This window comes from Peromyscus leucopus, chromosome 3 (assembly GCF_004664715.2).
Source record: "Peromyscus leucopus breed LL Stock chromosome 3, UCI_PerLeu_2.1, whole genome shotgun sequence".
Lineage (NCBI taxonomy): Eukaryota > Metazoa > Chordata > Mammalia > Rodentia > Cricetidae > Peromyscus > Peromyscus leucopus.
Genome location: NC_051065.1, coordinates 63,515,413 through 63,531,110, shown reverse-complemented (window position 1 = coordinate 63,531,110; position 15,698 = coordinate 63,515,413). Strand labels below are relative to the sequence as shown.

The 15,698-nt window shown below is 44.6% G+C and overlaps 1 protein-coding gene across 1 annotated transcript in view; it reads right to left on the bottom strand.

The window, feature by feature from the left end:
* The window catches only part of Dpp6 (dipeptidyl peptidase like 6), an 876,452-nt gene extending 869,244 nt beyond the window's left edge, over window positions 1-7,208 (bottom strand). The window contains exon 1 of the mRNA XM_037204345.1: window positions 6,417-7,208. Within this exon, the coding sequence (XP_037060240.1) occupies window positions 6,417-6,476 (60 nt within the window). The 5' untranslated portion in view covers window positions 6,477-7,208. The remainder of the gene's footprint in view (window positions 1-6,416) is intronic.
* Between the last annotated feature and the right edge of the window lie 8,490 nt (window positions 7,209-15,698).

Here is a 15,698-nt window from a genome sequence, read left to right as displayed (position 1 = left end):
GCTGAAAGGTGACTGACAGGCAGTGACCCAGAAACAGTTGCCCTGGAAAGGCTGCACCAGCATAGAGGATGACTCCCTTGGGTCTGTGTAGATGGAGCACCCTTCCCTGTCTTCCCAGCCTATATTATACTTTACCATGCCTGAGATGCCGCAGCCAGTGCAACTCAGGCAGAACTACATACAACTGGTTGGGAGAAATGACTGGACAATCAGATGAGGGTCCCATACTCCTTCCCACCTCACCATACAGAGAAGAATGCCAACAGCCCACAGGCCAGATTGTGAAGGACTTTTGCAAGCAAGCACAGAAGGTCTCAGCAGCAGTTTGTCCTGGAAGACAGACTCTTACAAGAGGCCCAGAGTTCCACAGAGCCACACAGACACTTGTCACCCTGACAAGTAAAGAATGAGACAGGATAAAAAGACATTGAGGAGACAGTGGCCACAAAGTTCCAAAATATGATGTATTTGAAAATTCAAGATGACCTTTGAACTGCTAGCAGGGTAAATATAAACAAAGTCATACTTGACCACATGACAGTTCAGTGTGGAAACACAAAGACAGTGATGCAATCTTGAAAACAGATAGAGAAGATGATACATCCCAGTCAGAGAACAAGAACTCAGCCAGTTTCATGTCTCAATAGGAAAAAGACAAACAAACAAAATGAGACCTGAATGCAGTAGAACACTATTCTTTAAGTGCCAAAAGACAAGCAAATCATATTAGATCGAATACTGTACCCAGAAAAAAGAGAGTATGATTCTTCTAAACCCCATTTCTATATGACAAAGTAATTTTGAAGTAAACCATTGTTTTTCATTTCTAGGTACATTTGTAGATACACGTGCAGGAATTTTATTAGCAGTATTGTAATACCAGTTTACTTTGGTCAATAAATGTGTCCTTCTATCTGTAAAAATCCATATGTACATATATGTGTGTTTCCAAGGGCATAAAAGAATGAAAATACAGGTTCACATGATTCCACAAAATAGCATCTGATTGATCCAAAACAGTTTCCATTAATAGATGTTTTTTCATTTCATATCAAGTGACACACACATGAGGCAGCAGGTAGCATCTTTCCTACCCAACCTACCCCATTTTAGTGAAATAAGCACTAAAAGCGGAATGTAAATAGCTTGGTTAAAGTTCTCAGAAGTGTCATTTCAGAGATGACAGGGACTGGAGAGAACAGCAGACAGAAGGCTGTCACTGCAGAAGCCCTCAGGGGCTCGTGTAAGTGGCTTGGACCCCTGGAAGCCATTGAAGTTCCTACATGGAAGCCCCATAAAACTCCTGCACAGAGGTGAACTAATTTCATGATGTGCTGGTAAAATTGAGTTTCTATGAGCAAGCTTGGATGGCTAACTCCACGGCTTCCAGAGGTAGAGGACTGATCAATTCGTTGCTTTGATGCTAAAGTAAGACTGACAACACAAAGCCACGAGCTAGTTCCTCTTTCAGAAAAGCTGCCAGGCATGCCCAACTTTCTGACATTGCCAAAGGACATTATCATCTACAGCATTCACACTCAAGAACCATGCACACTGTGACTGTTCCACCGTAGATGAATATCAACCTCCCTCCCCCTTCTCAAGGATCAGGGAACATCATGGATGATAAGACAAAATGAATTAAAAGCCCGAGGCTGCTGGAAGAAATTCTGAGAAATGCTGTCCTCTGGATATGATGTGGCTTTTGCACACACAAATTCATAGTAGTCGTATAAGACCTGCACAAGGTAAACACAGTTAAATTTCAAACACAGGTGGGGGAAGGGATCCTTACTTAGCTCACCTCTAGCGGAGGAGCCATACAGCTGATAGCTGCTGTGCTGGAGTCTAACTTTTCCTAAGAGGTGTGGCTTCTAGTAGGTTGCTCATGTCACAGTGGTTGGCCTTACATTTGTGCCCAGACAAACGGCACTTTTTGGACCCAGCGGGTTATATAAAGGAAAGAAGAGGCATCGAGGTGGAGGGGTCCAACATGAAGTTGAGAGGAAAGGGAGTTGGAGGGAGAAGAGGGATATGATCAAGATACATTGTATCCAGGTATGAAAACTATTATTTATTTATTCTTCTCTCATAAATTGCATCCCAACCAGTTTCCCTTCCCTCCTCTCTTCTTACAATTCCTCTCCCATACCTTTCCTCTCCCCCAGATCCACTCCTCTTCCATTTCCCTTCAGAAAAAGGCAGACCTCCCAAGGCCATCGACCAAATGTGGCATAACAAGTTGCAATAAGAGTAGGCACATCCCCTCACATTAAATCTAGAAAAGGCAGCCCATTAGAAGGAAAAGGGTCTCAAAAGCATGCAATAATAAATTTAACATATTTTTAAAAGAACAGCACAGTCAAGTTACACAAATAATAATCATAACCTTGGGCTGGAGAGCTAGTTCAGTGGGTTAAGTACTTGCTGCACAAGCATAAGGAACCAAGGAGTTCATATCCCAAGCACCCAAGTGAAAAGCCAGGCATAGTTGTGCATGTCTTCATCCCAAGTGTTGCATGAGGGGGTTGGGGTTTCAGACAGGAAGATCTCGGGATCTTGCTGGCCAGCCAGTCTAGCCAATGAGAGCTACGGGGTCAATGCTGGAGGTTCAATAAATGAAGAGAAATGCAATCAAGATGGAGAGCAGTGAATGAAGACATTTTATGTTGACCTCTGGCCTCCACATGTGCACCCAATGTGTGTGTGTGTGTGTGTGTGTGTGTGTGTGTGTGTACATACTTCATGTTTTAAGTAAGTTTATGAGTTTTTGTTGGGCCACAGCCATGGCCTTCATGAGCTTCAAGCAGCCTAGGGCCTCAGGTTGGACAGGCCTGTGAGCAAACATCCTCCATAAGAGCCATGGTTTTTTCCTTAGCCCCGAGGAGGAAAGGAAGTCCTTCTTTGCCTGGGACTCTCTCCCACTGGCTGTCTGACTCGACTTCTTGTGTAGGTGTCTTAGTTAGGGTTTCTATTTTTGTGAAGAGACACCATGACCACAGCAACTCATATAAAGAAAAACATCGAATTGGGGCTAGCTTACAGTTCAGAGATTTAGTCCATTGCCATCATGATGGGAAGCATGGCAGTGTGCACGTAGACATGGTGCTGGAGAAAGGAGGTCTACATCCTGATTCAAAGGAAGAGAGAGAGACACACTGGGCCTGGCTTGAGCAACTGAAACCTCAAAGCTCATCCCCAGCGACACACTTCTTCCATCCAGGCCACACCTCCTAAGAGTGCCATTCTCTATGAGCCTGTGGGGGCCATTTTCACTCAAGCCACCACAACAGGGGACAGTGTGGTGCCCAGAACTGAAGCTTCCCATTGTCTACAAAACTTCAACCTTGCTGCCTTCACTCAAGAATGGAGAGCCCTTATAAGTTTCTAGGAGTCAATAACACCACAAGGGATTCTGTGGCATGACCCAGACCATGGGCAGTCTCACCCTGTTAGTCCAGACTCGGCTATTTGCACAACAATTAGCCCTGGTTGCTAATAAGTACTCACTGAGTCCCAGACACAACCCAGTTCAAGAGTGACTCTAGGACCCCATGGAAAATACTTCTCTATCATCCCATGTGGCCTTACCATCTTCACTTCACTTCTCTGTAGCAGTGACGATTGCCTACAGCAGAGGACAACATGATGGTTTCCCTCCCGAGCCCTCAGCAGATGGTCAATTGTATCATACTTAGGAGCATGTAAGATACAACAAAGAGCTTTTGTCTCTCAGTCCTGAGCCGTCAGTAATTGAGAATAAATCTACTGACAACACGTCTCATGTTGTCACGACTGAACTCCAACAGTGAGTAGCCACCTACAAGACAAGGTGCCCCTCCAGGACTGTCTGCACTGAGCTGAGAGAGAGCTGAGTCAGGAAAGTGCTTGCAAGTCTGAAGACTGGAGTTTGAGGAAGATATACACAGATCTCTGAGCAGAAGTTCTCAATTTGTGGATTGTGACCCCTTTGGCAAATCCCTGTCTTCAAGAATATTTACATTATGATTCATAACAGTAGCAAAATTAGGGTTATGAAGTAGCAATGAAAATAATTTTATGATTGGGAGTCACCACAACATGAGGAACTGTATCAAAGGGTCCCAGCGTTAGGAAGGTCAAGAACCACTATCCCCAAGGCTCACCAGCCAGCCATCCTAGCCTACTTGGAGAATTCCACCAGCGAGAGACACTGTCTCAAAGACTAAACATGGATGGTGACTGAGAAACAACATCCAGAGTCATCTCTGGCTTCCTCGTACACAATCACATGAATGCACCATGCACATAGGAATACACACACAAAAATTGTCTGTGCAAGAACAAATTCTAACAGATTGGCCAGTGTAAGGTGGTTTATTTCTATTAGTGGATGAATGATGTCAGATCAAGCGAGTCCATCATGGTCATCTCCCAAGATGACTCAGAGCAGCAGGTGTAGTGGGAGCAACTTCTTTCAAACTTCTAATAAAGTAAGCTTATATTATTGAATTTTATTTTATTTAGAAACATTGTAACCTAAATCACATATAGTACAAACAGTATTGCACATTGTTGACAGCTAGGACCCTCTGCTGACTTGTTGTTAATTCACGAAGGGCGCCAGCCCACCATTATCCTCATTTCTCCCATTGCAATCTCCCTGTAAAACACTTTCAAGACAGCACCCTACACGGGGCTCTTCTCTAAGAACAGGACCTACCATCTTTCTCCTTAGCTAACATCACCTTGGCTTTGGCAGTGGAGAGCCACCACAGACTTTAGGTCATAAAAGGTAGGTTATTGGGAACTCTGAAGAGAGTAAACATCACCTAAGATCTTTCTTAGCGCCTCAGTTCTTGGGCTGTAGCACAGAGTTGCATTTGACTGATTGACATGAATGATGGATTAATCTTGACTTACTGCTGAGGTAATGGGATTGGTGGACTGAACGTTGTGTTGACACACCACAAATGAATGGGCCAATCCTTGACTTGTGACTAAGGGGTTCTCTATCTAGCACCTTCTAAGTGCTGGTGGTATGTGTTCCAACACTTCCCAGAAGAGTTTATTGGTGTCGATACTCTGCAGTCCAATTCTGCCAAAAAGGCACTTTGCCAGTGGAACCAAAGGCTTTCTATCTTTCTCCTTTTCTGTTAAGAAATTAATGAATGATCTTCTGAACCACACAGATGTCTCTACTATACAATCACCAATGTGTGAAACTTTATCATTTTTAACTTAAAATCTTATAATGTCAGCCATTACGGATTTAAAAGACATTTCCTCTGGATATTAAGTAAGGTAAATGTGGAACCAGGAACTGATCAGATCATAGTTCATGAGAACAAAGGTGAGTCACATGATCTGCTGATTAAAATGTTTCAGCCAGATCTGATAAGGGGAAAATGACAGCTAACTATTCATCTGAAATAAAAGTATACTATGGCCATAACTCCTTCTTATATCAATGTAGCAGATCATGGCTTCCCTTAGCCGCCAAATGAGCCCAATGTCATTACTAACCCTGACCCCACTTCCCAAATCCACCAAGCAGATAGTTATGGCAACATTATCCTGACATGCCCATAGCCACATGTCTGTAATGTATATGTAAGTTTAGGCACAGCAAACACAAGATAAAGGCTGACAGCTTCGATCCAGACAGCATAACAAATACTCCAAGTATTTGCTTTTAGATTAAAAACTACCTTAAACACTTTGAAACATTTGGCAAGTACAGTAGCACATGTATTGGTGTGTGCTCTCCTGGGTATCCAGCTAAGCAATTTGCTTGCAACCGCTCACAAGACAACCACAGGTGACTAGATGCCACCAAGGGAAGACTGCAGCTGGAGACTGGCACAGGAAGGATCTGGATCTGCACCCTTGAGTGTGGGAAGTAGATATTTCCAAGCTCTGACCCTATGTGCTAGCTTCTGGAGGCTCCTGCTAGACCCCGAATGACCCCTTTCTTTGAACTGCGCTAGTTTCCTAGGAATAATTGCAGGCGCACACTGGTCTATTAAAGTTAACATAGCACGTGCCTGTGGCACCGACAAGAGCGCAAACTCTCTTTGGGAGTTCCAGTCTGGAAGACCTGATTCAGGGGCTCTGCCTCCTGCAGACCTATCCTCCTGGAAAACTTAATAGAGGCAAACAGCTGCATTCACTAGACCTGAACCAGTGAAGACCAGCAACAGAGCATCTCCAAGCCCAGGGTACCCCCGAAGCAGTCACATACACGGAGCTAGCTAGCTGTTTCCTGGTCTGTTAAATATCACACATCCTGGAGAATCCACGCCATTCATCTACTGTCGCCACTGAAGGACACTGGTGCTGGGAAGGAAAGCATGGCAGTTCCTAGTGCATGCGAATCTCGAGCCACTCTTCAGATGTGCACAACAGTCCCCTCCCCTCCGACTCGGGTCTCTTACCTTATGGCCTTTCCCCGGGGGACACCTGACGTTGTTGGAGGCTCCAGCTGTTTGATTCATGTTCGCAAGAAGTTGGGGATCTGGGATCCTCTACCTTGCAAACTTCGTGGGAGAGTGGATGCTGGCGATGCAGATGCGCGCCTCAGGGGAAGATGTGCCAGGCGGTCTCCTTTTCCAGTAGCGAACCTGTACTCCAGGCTTCTGCGAGCTCCCTTGGGCAGAGTCCTGGGATCCGCAGCCCAGAGCCCTCGGAGCAGCAGCCCGCACCCTGGAGGGAGCCCTGGCCGGCGCCAGGCGCTCTGAGGGCGCTCTGCCCAGGGCTGCCTTGCTGGGAAACAGTCCAGGTCTCTACAAACCAGAAGTGGGAGCAGCTCCAAGAGGACTTGAGGAGGGGCGAGAAGCTGGGTGGGGAGTGCGAGATGTCCACGCTGCCCTGCCCTGCGCCAGAGGCGGGGAAGTCAAGACTGCGTGCTCACTCACATGCCACCCGCCAAAGCCACAGGGCCAGGACCCCAGGGGGTGGTATTGAGCTCCAGCGGGGTTTCTGCAAGGCCCTCCAGACCCACAGCAGTCAGGACTGCAAGTGCAGACGGTGCAGATCCTGGCACGCCCCTCCGCGAGGGCTTAATTAAGAAAAAGCAACTCCGAGGGGCCGCGCTCCCCTGCAGCTCCTGCTCCTTGCTCCGGGCGGGCGCCAACCCCGGGGATGGTCGGGAGGTGGCATGCGAGGTTCTACCAGGAGCCACTGCACTGGCAAAGGCGAGAAAGTGGAGGGGGCGGAGGAAGAGCAGGGCTGACACTCGGGGATCCTTGGCAAGGTTCCTAAAAACCACAGCTGAGGGATGCAGGCTCCTTTCCACCCAGCATGCCTGCGCTCAGAAAGCAGGTGGGCTTCCTTTGCCCAGCATCCACTTCACTGGGGCGGTAACTGAGGAGGGCAGGGGACACACTACTGTTTTCTGCAGTTGGCCACCCATCCTTCCCCCATTTACTTCATTTTTATTTTATTCTTTTTCCACCGATGTAGTCCTAGTTTAATTAGGCAGCGTTTGGACACAGGTGGGTGTAATCCCCGCCCTTGAGAATGCAGGCACACAAACTAAGAAAGCGCAGAGGCTTTGTGAGACTGCATTGCAACATCTTAGAACCACAGCCTGCACTGTGGCCAAGAGCACACTTGGGTACAGCTGTATTAATGAGCAAGATGTTCGCGTTTTTTTTTTCCCAAATTTTTTTTTTCACGATGGTTAGTTGGATTTGAATAAATCTGGATGAAATATCAAGGCACAGAGTTCAGCTTTCATTTCTGAACCCAAAATCCTTAATTGGATGGTGCACATAGTGTGCAGGAAGACTAGGCTCAGAAGAGGTCCAGAATACCCTTAGCCTTTAGGCACTTAGGTTTGGTACAAACCCACTCCTTAGGCACCCCTCTAACAGTGAAAAGGGGTGAGTTCTCTTAAAGCTCCAATTAGTCCGATCATATTAACCCTCGCTTCCCCTCCCGCTCTCTGCCGCCGCCCCAACCCCTTGCCATGTTCCCCTTCCAAGTTCATGTACTATTTTCATGAGCTCACAGAGTAGTACAGGATGAAACTGCCTTTGAGTCAGTCATCCATAATGTAAGCAATTCCGGTAAGTCCATTGGTTCACCAAGCTGGGAGGGGGGGGGTCTTCAGTTATTTGTTGAAATTATTTCTGCTCTTTATTTATTGTGCTCAGTTCCAACTTAGTATGTATGACCCCCTTTAGTTATATCTTCACATTCAAAAGCAGTTCCGTGGAGCACTGCGGCGGGCTGAGCTTGGTTTGGGGCCGAATCTGCTTTGCCACTTCCACTTGAGAATCTTGGAGCAAAGTTTTTCATTGATTCTTGCATCTCTGAAGGAAGTTTCGCAGCTGCTGCTTTCCAAGGAAGATGGCCAAATCGGAGAACTAGTGCTGCAAGGAAGGTCTTGGACGTTGCAGTAGGGGTCCAGCAGGGCAGACAGTGGCATGGGCTCCTGGCCAGATCACTCACGGTGCTTCACCATAGTTCGCACGGTTCCTCGTGTCCATTCTTGCCGGTCCTCGTCTACTCCTGGGTCCTGACTTGTGGGTTCACATGTGATTATCAGCACCTCTCTTTCTCCCCCACACCCTCTGGACTCCAAGCTCAGGGACTCTGGGGGGACAGAGCCTTGGGAAGGATCAGGCAGGCAGCTGACAGTGGCCCTGAGACTCCCCATGAACTCCGGCCTGGGTCCTGTTGCCCTTCAGAAGCAGGCTTTATCTACAAGCTTGGAGGTTTGCAAAAGAAAAGGCCAGAAAGCTGTCAAACCGGTCTCGTGAATTTTCGTGGAGGTATGTTGGATTTTGATATAACCAATTAACATTTTAGGGAAACAGAATTCATTCTTATTCCATGATGCAGACAGATTTCTTCTTAAAAGTTCCTGCAAAGTGGATTTTGGGTTAGTCCATCTTTCCAAGTCTTTCCTTTTATTTCTTTTCTGCTCTTTCTCTTGTGGTGTAATGTGCATAGAGTAAAACGACCATCTGTTTTGACAGGTACAAGCCCTTTCACAGCCAATGCTCCAATAAAAATTAGCCCACTCATCCCACACACGGGTGCAGATTGCCTCTTCTCCATAATCTCCCCAGTACATAACTGTTTTCATTTTGTTACTGTAAATGGTCCCACTTGTTCTAGAATCTTCTGTAAACGAGTCTACATTGTGAACCCCTCACAGAATGACACGTTTCTGAGATCCAGCACATTATTGCATGTCTCACCAGTTCATTATTTTCATTGCTGAGTAATATTGTTCCTTTTCCTGCTGAGCCATCTTACTGGCCCTAGAATTGGGTTTAGTCTCCAGATACTTGGGGATTGTGCAGCCATCATTCTGTTTCTAGGTTCATTTAATTTCTCCGTGATCTGAGAAAAGCTTTTGTAGGATTTCTGGTCCCTCCCCATTGTTCATTCATTTAATGACCTGCAGTGTAACCTACCTTGGTGGATGTCTTAAGGGGGTTTGAGAAGAATGTTTGTGATGTTCTTTTGTGTATGGTATTCTAGACCTGTCAAAACATCAAGCTGATTGATAGTCTTTCAAATCAACTGTATCGTTACTGATTTTCTGCAGGTCTGAGCTCTCAATTACTGAAAGACTACACCAGTAAATTTGTTTCTCTCTTTAGTTCTGTCAGCTTTTACATCATGCCGAATGGTTTTGCTGCTGCAGGATGGACAAATACTTAGAACGATTGAGTGTTCTTGGAAAACTGACCCTGTTACTATTATGTATGAACCTGATTTTTTTTCTTCATAATTTTTGTTGCTTTGCTCAAGTTTAACACAGTTCTGTGAAACTTTTTTAAATCACTGTTAGCATGGGTTATATATCATTATGCCTTTATCTTTGACCTCTCTGCATTTCTAATGAGTTTATTTTTATTTAATTATTTTAGGTTTTCATACCTATGAGGCCAGAGCAATGGCTCAGGGGTTGAGAACACTAGCTGCTCTTCAAGAAAATTCAGGCTCAATTATGCCCATATAACAACTCACAACCTTCCCTAACTCCAGTTCCAGGAGTCAAGTGACCTCTTCTGGCCTCTGTGGGCACCAAGCATAACCATGGCATGCAGACATCTATACAGGTAAAACACTCATACATATAAATAAAAATAAAAGTTTAAAGTTTCATATATATAATGAGTTTCAGTTGTTTTTGTCTCCATCACCCTTTCTTGACATCTCATAACCCTTCCTCTTCTACAGAAACCCTTCTCCCTAAGGAGACACCTCCACTATGCTATCTTTTTAGTGTGTAGAACACTATGTTTAATCAGCATTGCTTGCATAAGCAGGGTTGGATGTTATTTCCTGGAGAATAAACTACTTATCCATGGTTACACCACTGGAGAAAATGATACCCCTCTCCCAACAACTCCCCCAGTAGTCCCTCAGGGAGGGTGGTTTCGTAAACCCTTCAGCTATCCAGGCATGTATCTAATTCATTTACAGTAGACTATGTGCAGTTGGATTTTCCCATTCTAAAAACCTCTGTCTTTTAACTGTCTTTAGGCATTTACACTGAAAGTGTCATGGATATGCTGGATTAATATCTACCTGGGGTTTTAACTGATTTTACAAATTTGCTCTCCGTTTTACCTGTTTTTTTCTGTATTTTTTAGTTTTAATTGACCATTTTATGTGATTCCATTTTTCTTCTATCTTAGCATATAACCACATTCATTTTGCAATTGTTTTAAAGCCAGCCTTGGAAAGCCCAGAGTGCACAGTAAGTGCTCCCACCCAACCCTAGAACAACAGAAACTCCATTGCTATCACTGTGGCTCTTCCACCTAACTGTATGCTAAACAGATCAACACACACTCCATGCCCATGTTGAACAATTCGCTTTAGCACCGACTGAGAAAAAAGGAAGATTCTTTTTAACCTTTCTTTCTTTTGCACACTCTTTCTGATTTTGTCATCTTTAAATGGCTCCTGCTTGTGGGGGTCTGTGTGGCTGGTTCCCAGAGCCCTTCACTTTTGTTTTTCAAGCTTGTGCTTTTTTGGTCTCCATCTCTTTACTGATGTCTGTCTTTCACTCTCCTCCTTCTGTGCCCTTGGTTCCTGATGAGGAACTGGATGTCATCCTTACACTTGCTCCTGTGTAGAAAATGTTAACTTATTTTACACCTTTTAAAAATTGATGTATAGTTGTTGTACACGGCACCACATTTAATGGGGGACATTTCTTCATATAAATACATAATAAAGTTTAATCATCCCCATCCCCCACCTTCCCTCATCTCTCTTCTCCTCCTCTATTAATTTCCTTTCCTCTAGACAGTTTTGCTTCTACTTTTATGTCAAATATACATACATGATTTTATATGATATGTATATACAAAATCTAGGGTGTACAGGTGAGAGAGAACAGGCAGTATTTGTCTGAGTCTTGACTTAACTTGCTCAATGTGATACTGGTCAGTTGTATCCATTGTTTTACAACCAACATGACTTTTTCTTTACAGCTGGAAAAAAAATCTCCCTTTCTCCTCTCCTCTCTCTTTTCATCTCCTCCCCCTCCCCCCTCTCTGATTCCAATAACTTCTTTTGAGATTTTTCTCCTTATCTTCAGTCTCCTGCAGTTTTGAAGTGACTTGTCTCTTCTGTCTTAGTTGATATTCTCTGTACTTTCTGGATTGTGGTTTTATGTCTGTTATTGATTTTGAAAGTTTCTGTGTTATCATTATTGTATATATTTCTTCCTCACTTGGGCTTCCCTTCTGGAATTCTAAATATACATGTTTACATCTTTGCGTTCCCACTGACCTGTCCTCCAGCCCCTGGTGATTTTCTCGGGCTTGCCATCTCTACAGAGGAGCCTGCTAAAGACATTCTTCATTTCTCTCAGTGGTTGTTTTCAATTAAAAATTTCCATAAAATATCTTTTAATCATGTTTACCTCTCCCCCAACTCCTCTCAGATAGTCCTTACTTTGCTTATACCCAACTTCAGTCTCTCTCTCTCTCTCTCTCTCTCTCTCTCTCTCTCTCTCTCTCTCAGAAACAAAAACAGAAACACAAAAATGAAAATCAAAACCAACAACAAGAACAAAATAAAAAAGCCCAATAGGATAAATACTCATCACACCAGAGTCTGCTCTGATGCTTGCTGTGTATCTTCTGTCCCCCTCACAATTTGTCATACCTTAAAATTTCCAAGGAAGGGGCCCAAAGAGACTACTCAGTGGGTAACAGCACTGGCTGCTCCTACAGAGGACTTGGGTTCAATTCCCAGCACCCACAAAGTGGCTCACAACCATTTGCAACTCCATTTTCAGGGGTTCCAATACCCTTTTCTGACTCCCATGGCTACTGTGTGCACATTTTGCACACGCATACATGCAGGCAAAATACTTATATGCACAAAATAAAATAAATACATCTAAAATATTTTAAAACTAATTTCCTTTGAAGGCCAGATGTGCTGTGGTAGACAGCAAGTATGATGAACAAATGTTATTGTGGGTGTTTTCTTTGTTATTAATCTGACAGGCTGGATCAAATGCTCGTGTCTGCTGATGAGGGGTTTCAAAGTCCCTGTAGCTCTATTTGGTTTCTCAGGTTGGCTTTGTGCTTCCATACATACTCCTCAGAGAAAGACCATGTCTTTCAGCTGAGAAGACCATTATGGGATGGACCTAGTATGGGTTCCAGAACTGGGTATGTGTATCAGGTGTGGCATAGGGGGAACACCCGCTCATCCTGTAATTATATCTCAGCATTTGAGGGGCCAGCGATCTTCATTGGTCATGGTTTTATTTACCACTTTGGAGAGAGAGGCAGGGTTCTGGAATCCAGAGTAGGAAGTGTTACCCTCTCAAGGAAGGTTGAGTGTCTGGTCTAACTTTTATCACCTGGAAAATAGGTCTCTTCTTTCAAGGATCCTCTAGGTGCCTATCACAATGACTGCCTCCTTGCCTTCTTTTTAAAATGTATTTTGTGTGTATGATGATGTATTTGTCCATAGGAATATGGGATACACTCATCTGCCAAAGGTCAATACTGGATGTCTTCTTTTATTCCCTACCTTATATTTTGACACAGGGTCTCTCACTGAGCCTGGAGGTAACTGGCTGGTGAGGTTCAGGGATCTGCCCATCTCTGTCTCCTCGCTGTCAGTGATAGGACTTTGATGTGCACTGTGGCCAGCTTCTGTGTGGGTGCTGGGGTTCAGACCTCACATCCTTGAGCTTGTCATAGATCTTTGTCCACCAAGCATCTTCCCAGCCCTCCTGTCTTCTAGAGCCACAGCAACACTTTCCTAGCTCTCCCTTGTGAGCACCTTGTGGGGTCTCAGAAAGATCCCCGAGGCTGTGAGTCCACCCAAGACATCATACCATGGCACCCCCTGGAGAATCCTGGTACCATCTTTACATCTCGGAGTTGGTCTCCAGAAGCTTCTGCTCCACCTAAGCAGAGCTGGGCTGTGACTTCAGAAAGGATCCTGATTTTAACCAGGTGACAACTTGCCCTGAAAACTCAACTCTCTTCTGGATCTGAGAAATTTACTGACTTTGCGGGTTTTTCTTGTAAGTGTGGGCACAATGGCTCCTCTGTCATCGTGTTGGAGCAGAAGCCATGCCTCGTGGTATATTAATGGGACCTCAGGGTCCCCTGAGTTTTGTTTGTTTCACAGTTATCATTTTATTCATATCTTTTCTTTCATGCTGTTCTATAAGCTGCAAATACTTTCTTCTACTGGCAAAGAAGTCATCTTCATTGTACAGCCAGCTCCATTCCGTGCACTGTCTGTTTTAGTAGAATAGCAGATGACACTGTCTCCAAGATCTTGCTGTTTCGTGATAAACAGCTCAGTTCCAGTGGGGTCATGGGACCATTTCAGAAGCATCCTACTATACCTGCCACATATATCCTTAGATAATTAATATAGAAGTTACAAAATTCAGTGTTGGGTAGCCAGCTTTACTGATAAATTGTGTGTTTGGGCAGTGAAATTTGGAGCTTCTAGATATAGTGGTATTCATTAGTGTTTTTTTTTTCCTGGTCTGGGCAAGCAACACCCCACAATAGATCACATTCTGTCTGGCTGAAGAGACACAGCCAGGAGAGAGGAGAAGCTCGCTCTTTCTTTCCTTTGCCCCATGCCTGCCCTCTTCCCAGCTCCTTCCATTCTTGGGAATCGTAGTGAGCAACATAGCGTTTTTCTACAGTACAGCTGCTGCCCCTCAGATCACTCAAGGATTTTCAATGGCTGCATCAGTTCCCTTTCTGTCGCTGTGATAAAGCAGCATGGCCAAGGCAACTCACAGATGAAAGAGTTTATTTTGGCTTATGGTTCCAAAGAAATAGAGGTCATAATGATGGAGACAGCTTGGTGGCAGGCAGCAGGCATGTTGGCTGAAACAGGAAGGTGAAAGCTGAGAGCTCACATCTTGAACTGCAAACAGGAAGCAGAGAGAATGAGCAGGAAGTGGTTCAAAGCTTTAGGCTATCAACAACCCCCACCCTGAGCCTGGCCAGTGATGAACTTCTTCCAGCAAGGCTGCATGCCCTTAACCCTCCCAACAACATCAACAGGGGACCAAGTGCTCAAACGTCTGAGACTACGAGGGGGATATTTCTCATTTAGACCAACAAAATGGCTCTTAAGTTAGGGCAAACTCAGACAACCCTATGGCCACTGTCACCGAGGTTTCCTCAAAGCTAAGCCCCAGTGAATTAGCCAATACCTGTTCGCTTTCTCCCTGGCAGGGATATGGAAGTCAGTGTAGACAGAAGCTCGGTCTTCAAAGTGACACAGCCTTTGCTTCATTCCGTTTCTTTTTCTCTCATGCTTAGAACATGCATAGTCTACAGTTTAGAGAAATTCAGCTAAGAATGGAAAACATGGTAAGGGCTGAGGGCCTATTTCTGAGGAAGGAATGGCCACCTGAGCAGAACACTTACAAGTCTACCAGCTTACTCCAGTGAATAAGCAATAAAGTCACCACTGTGCCTTGACATTGTGTTTGTCAACCAACCCATTCTGTGGCAATTCCAGGTTCTGATATTTTTTAAACATCTACATTTTTATGTGTTTTGGTATTTTGCTTGCATGTAGGTCTGTGTATCACATCCATGCCTGGAGCCCAACAGAGGCTAGAAACAGGCATCAGATCTCCTGGGACCTGAGTTAGAGATTATTGTGAGCTGCCAGGTAGGTGCTGATAACTGAACCTGGGTCCTTCTCAAGAGTAGCCAGTGCTCCTAACCATGGAGCCAACTCTCTGGGTGCCCTCATAGTAATATTTAAAGTTTACTCATCTCTCTCTCTCTCTCTGCTTTGGTATTGTATCTTTCACACAAGGCAGTGAAGGAGGCAGAATACAAAAACAAAGTTGCATGTGGTACATTGCATGTCTACTGACTAAATGTCCTCATTAAACCACTTGTAAGGCAGACTCACCTCCAGCCCAGAGGCATGAGAGATAACCAGGGGCTTGTTTTGTGGAACTAAAATGCTGGCCTCATTCATCTGCAGGCTGAAAGAAGTGCAGGTGGAGTTTATTTCACATCATCCTTTCTCATCCATCTAAAAGCAGGACAGAGACAAATACACTCAAAACAATGACAGTTTTCTTACCCTGGATTCTGACTATGTCCACAATTAATTATTAGAATGCAGTAATGTCTATTGAGCATGGGGTGAGTATCCCATGAGTACTCTATGGAGAGATAGTATTGTACAGGTTACTCATACCAAACACATATTCATCA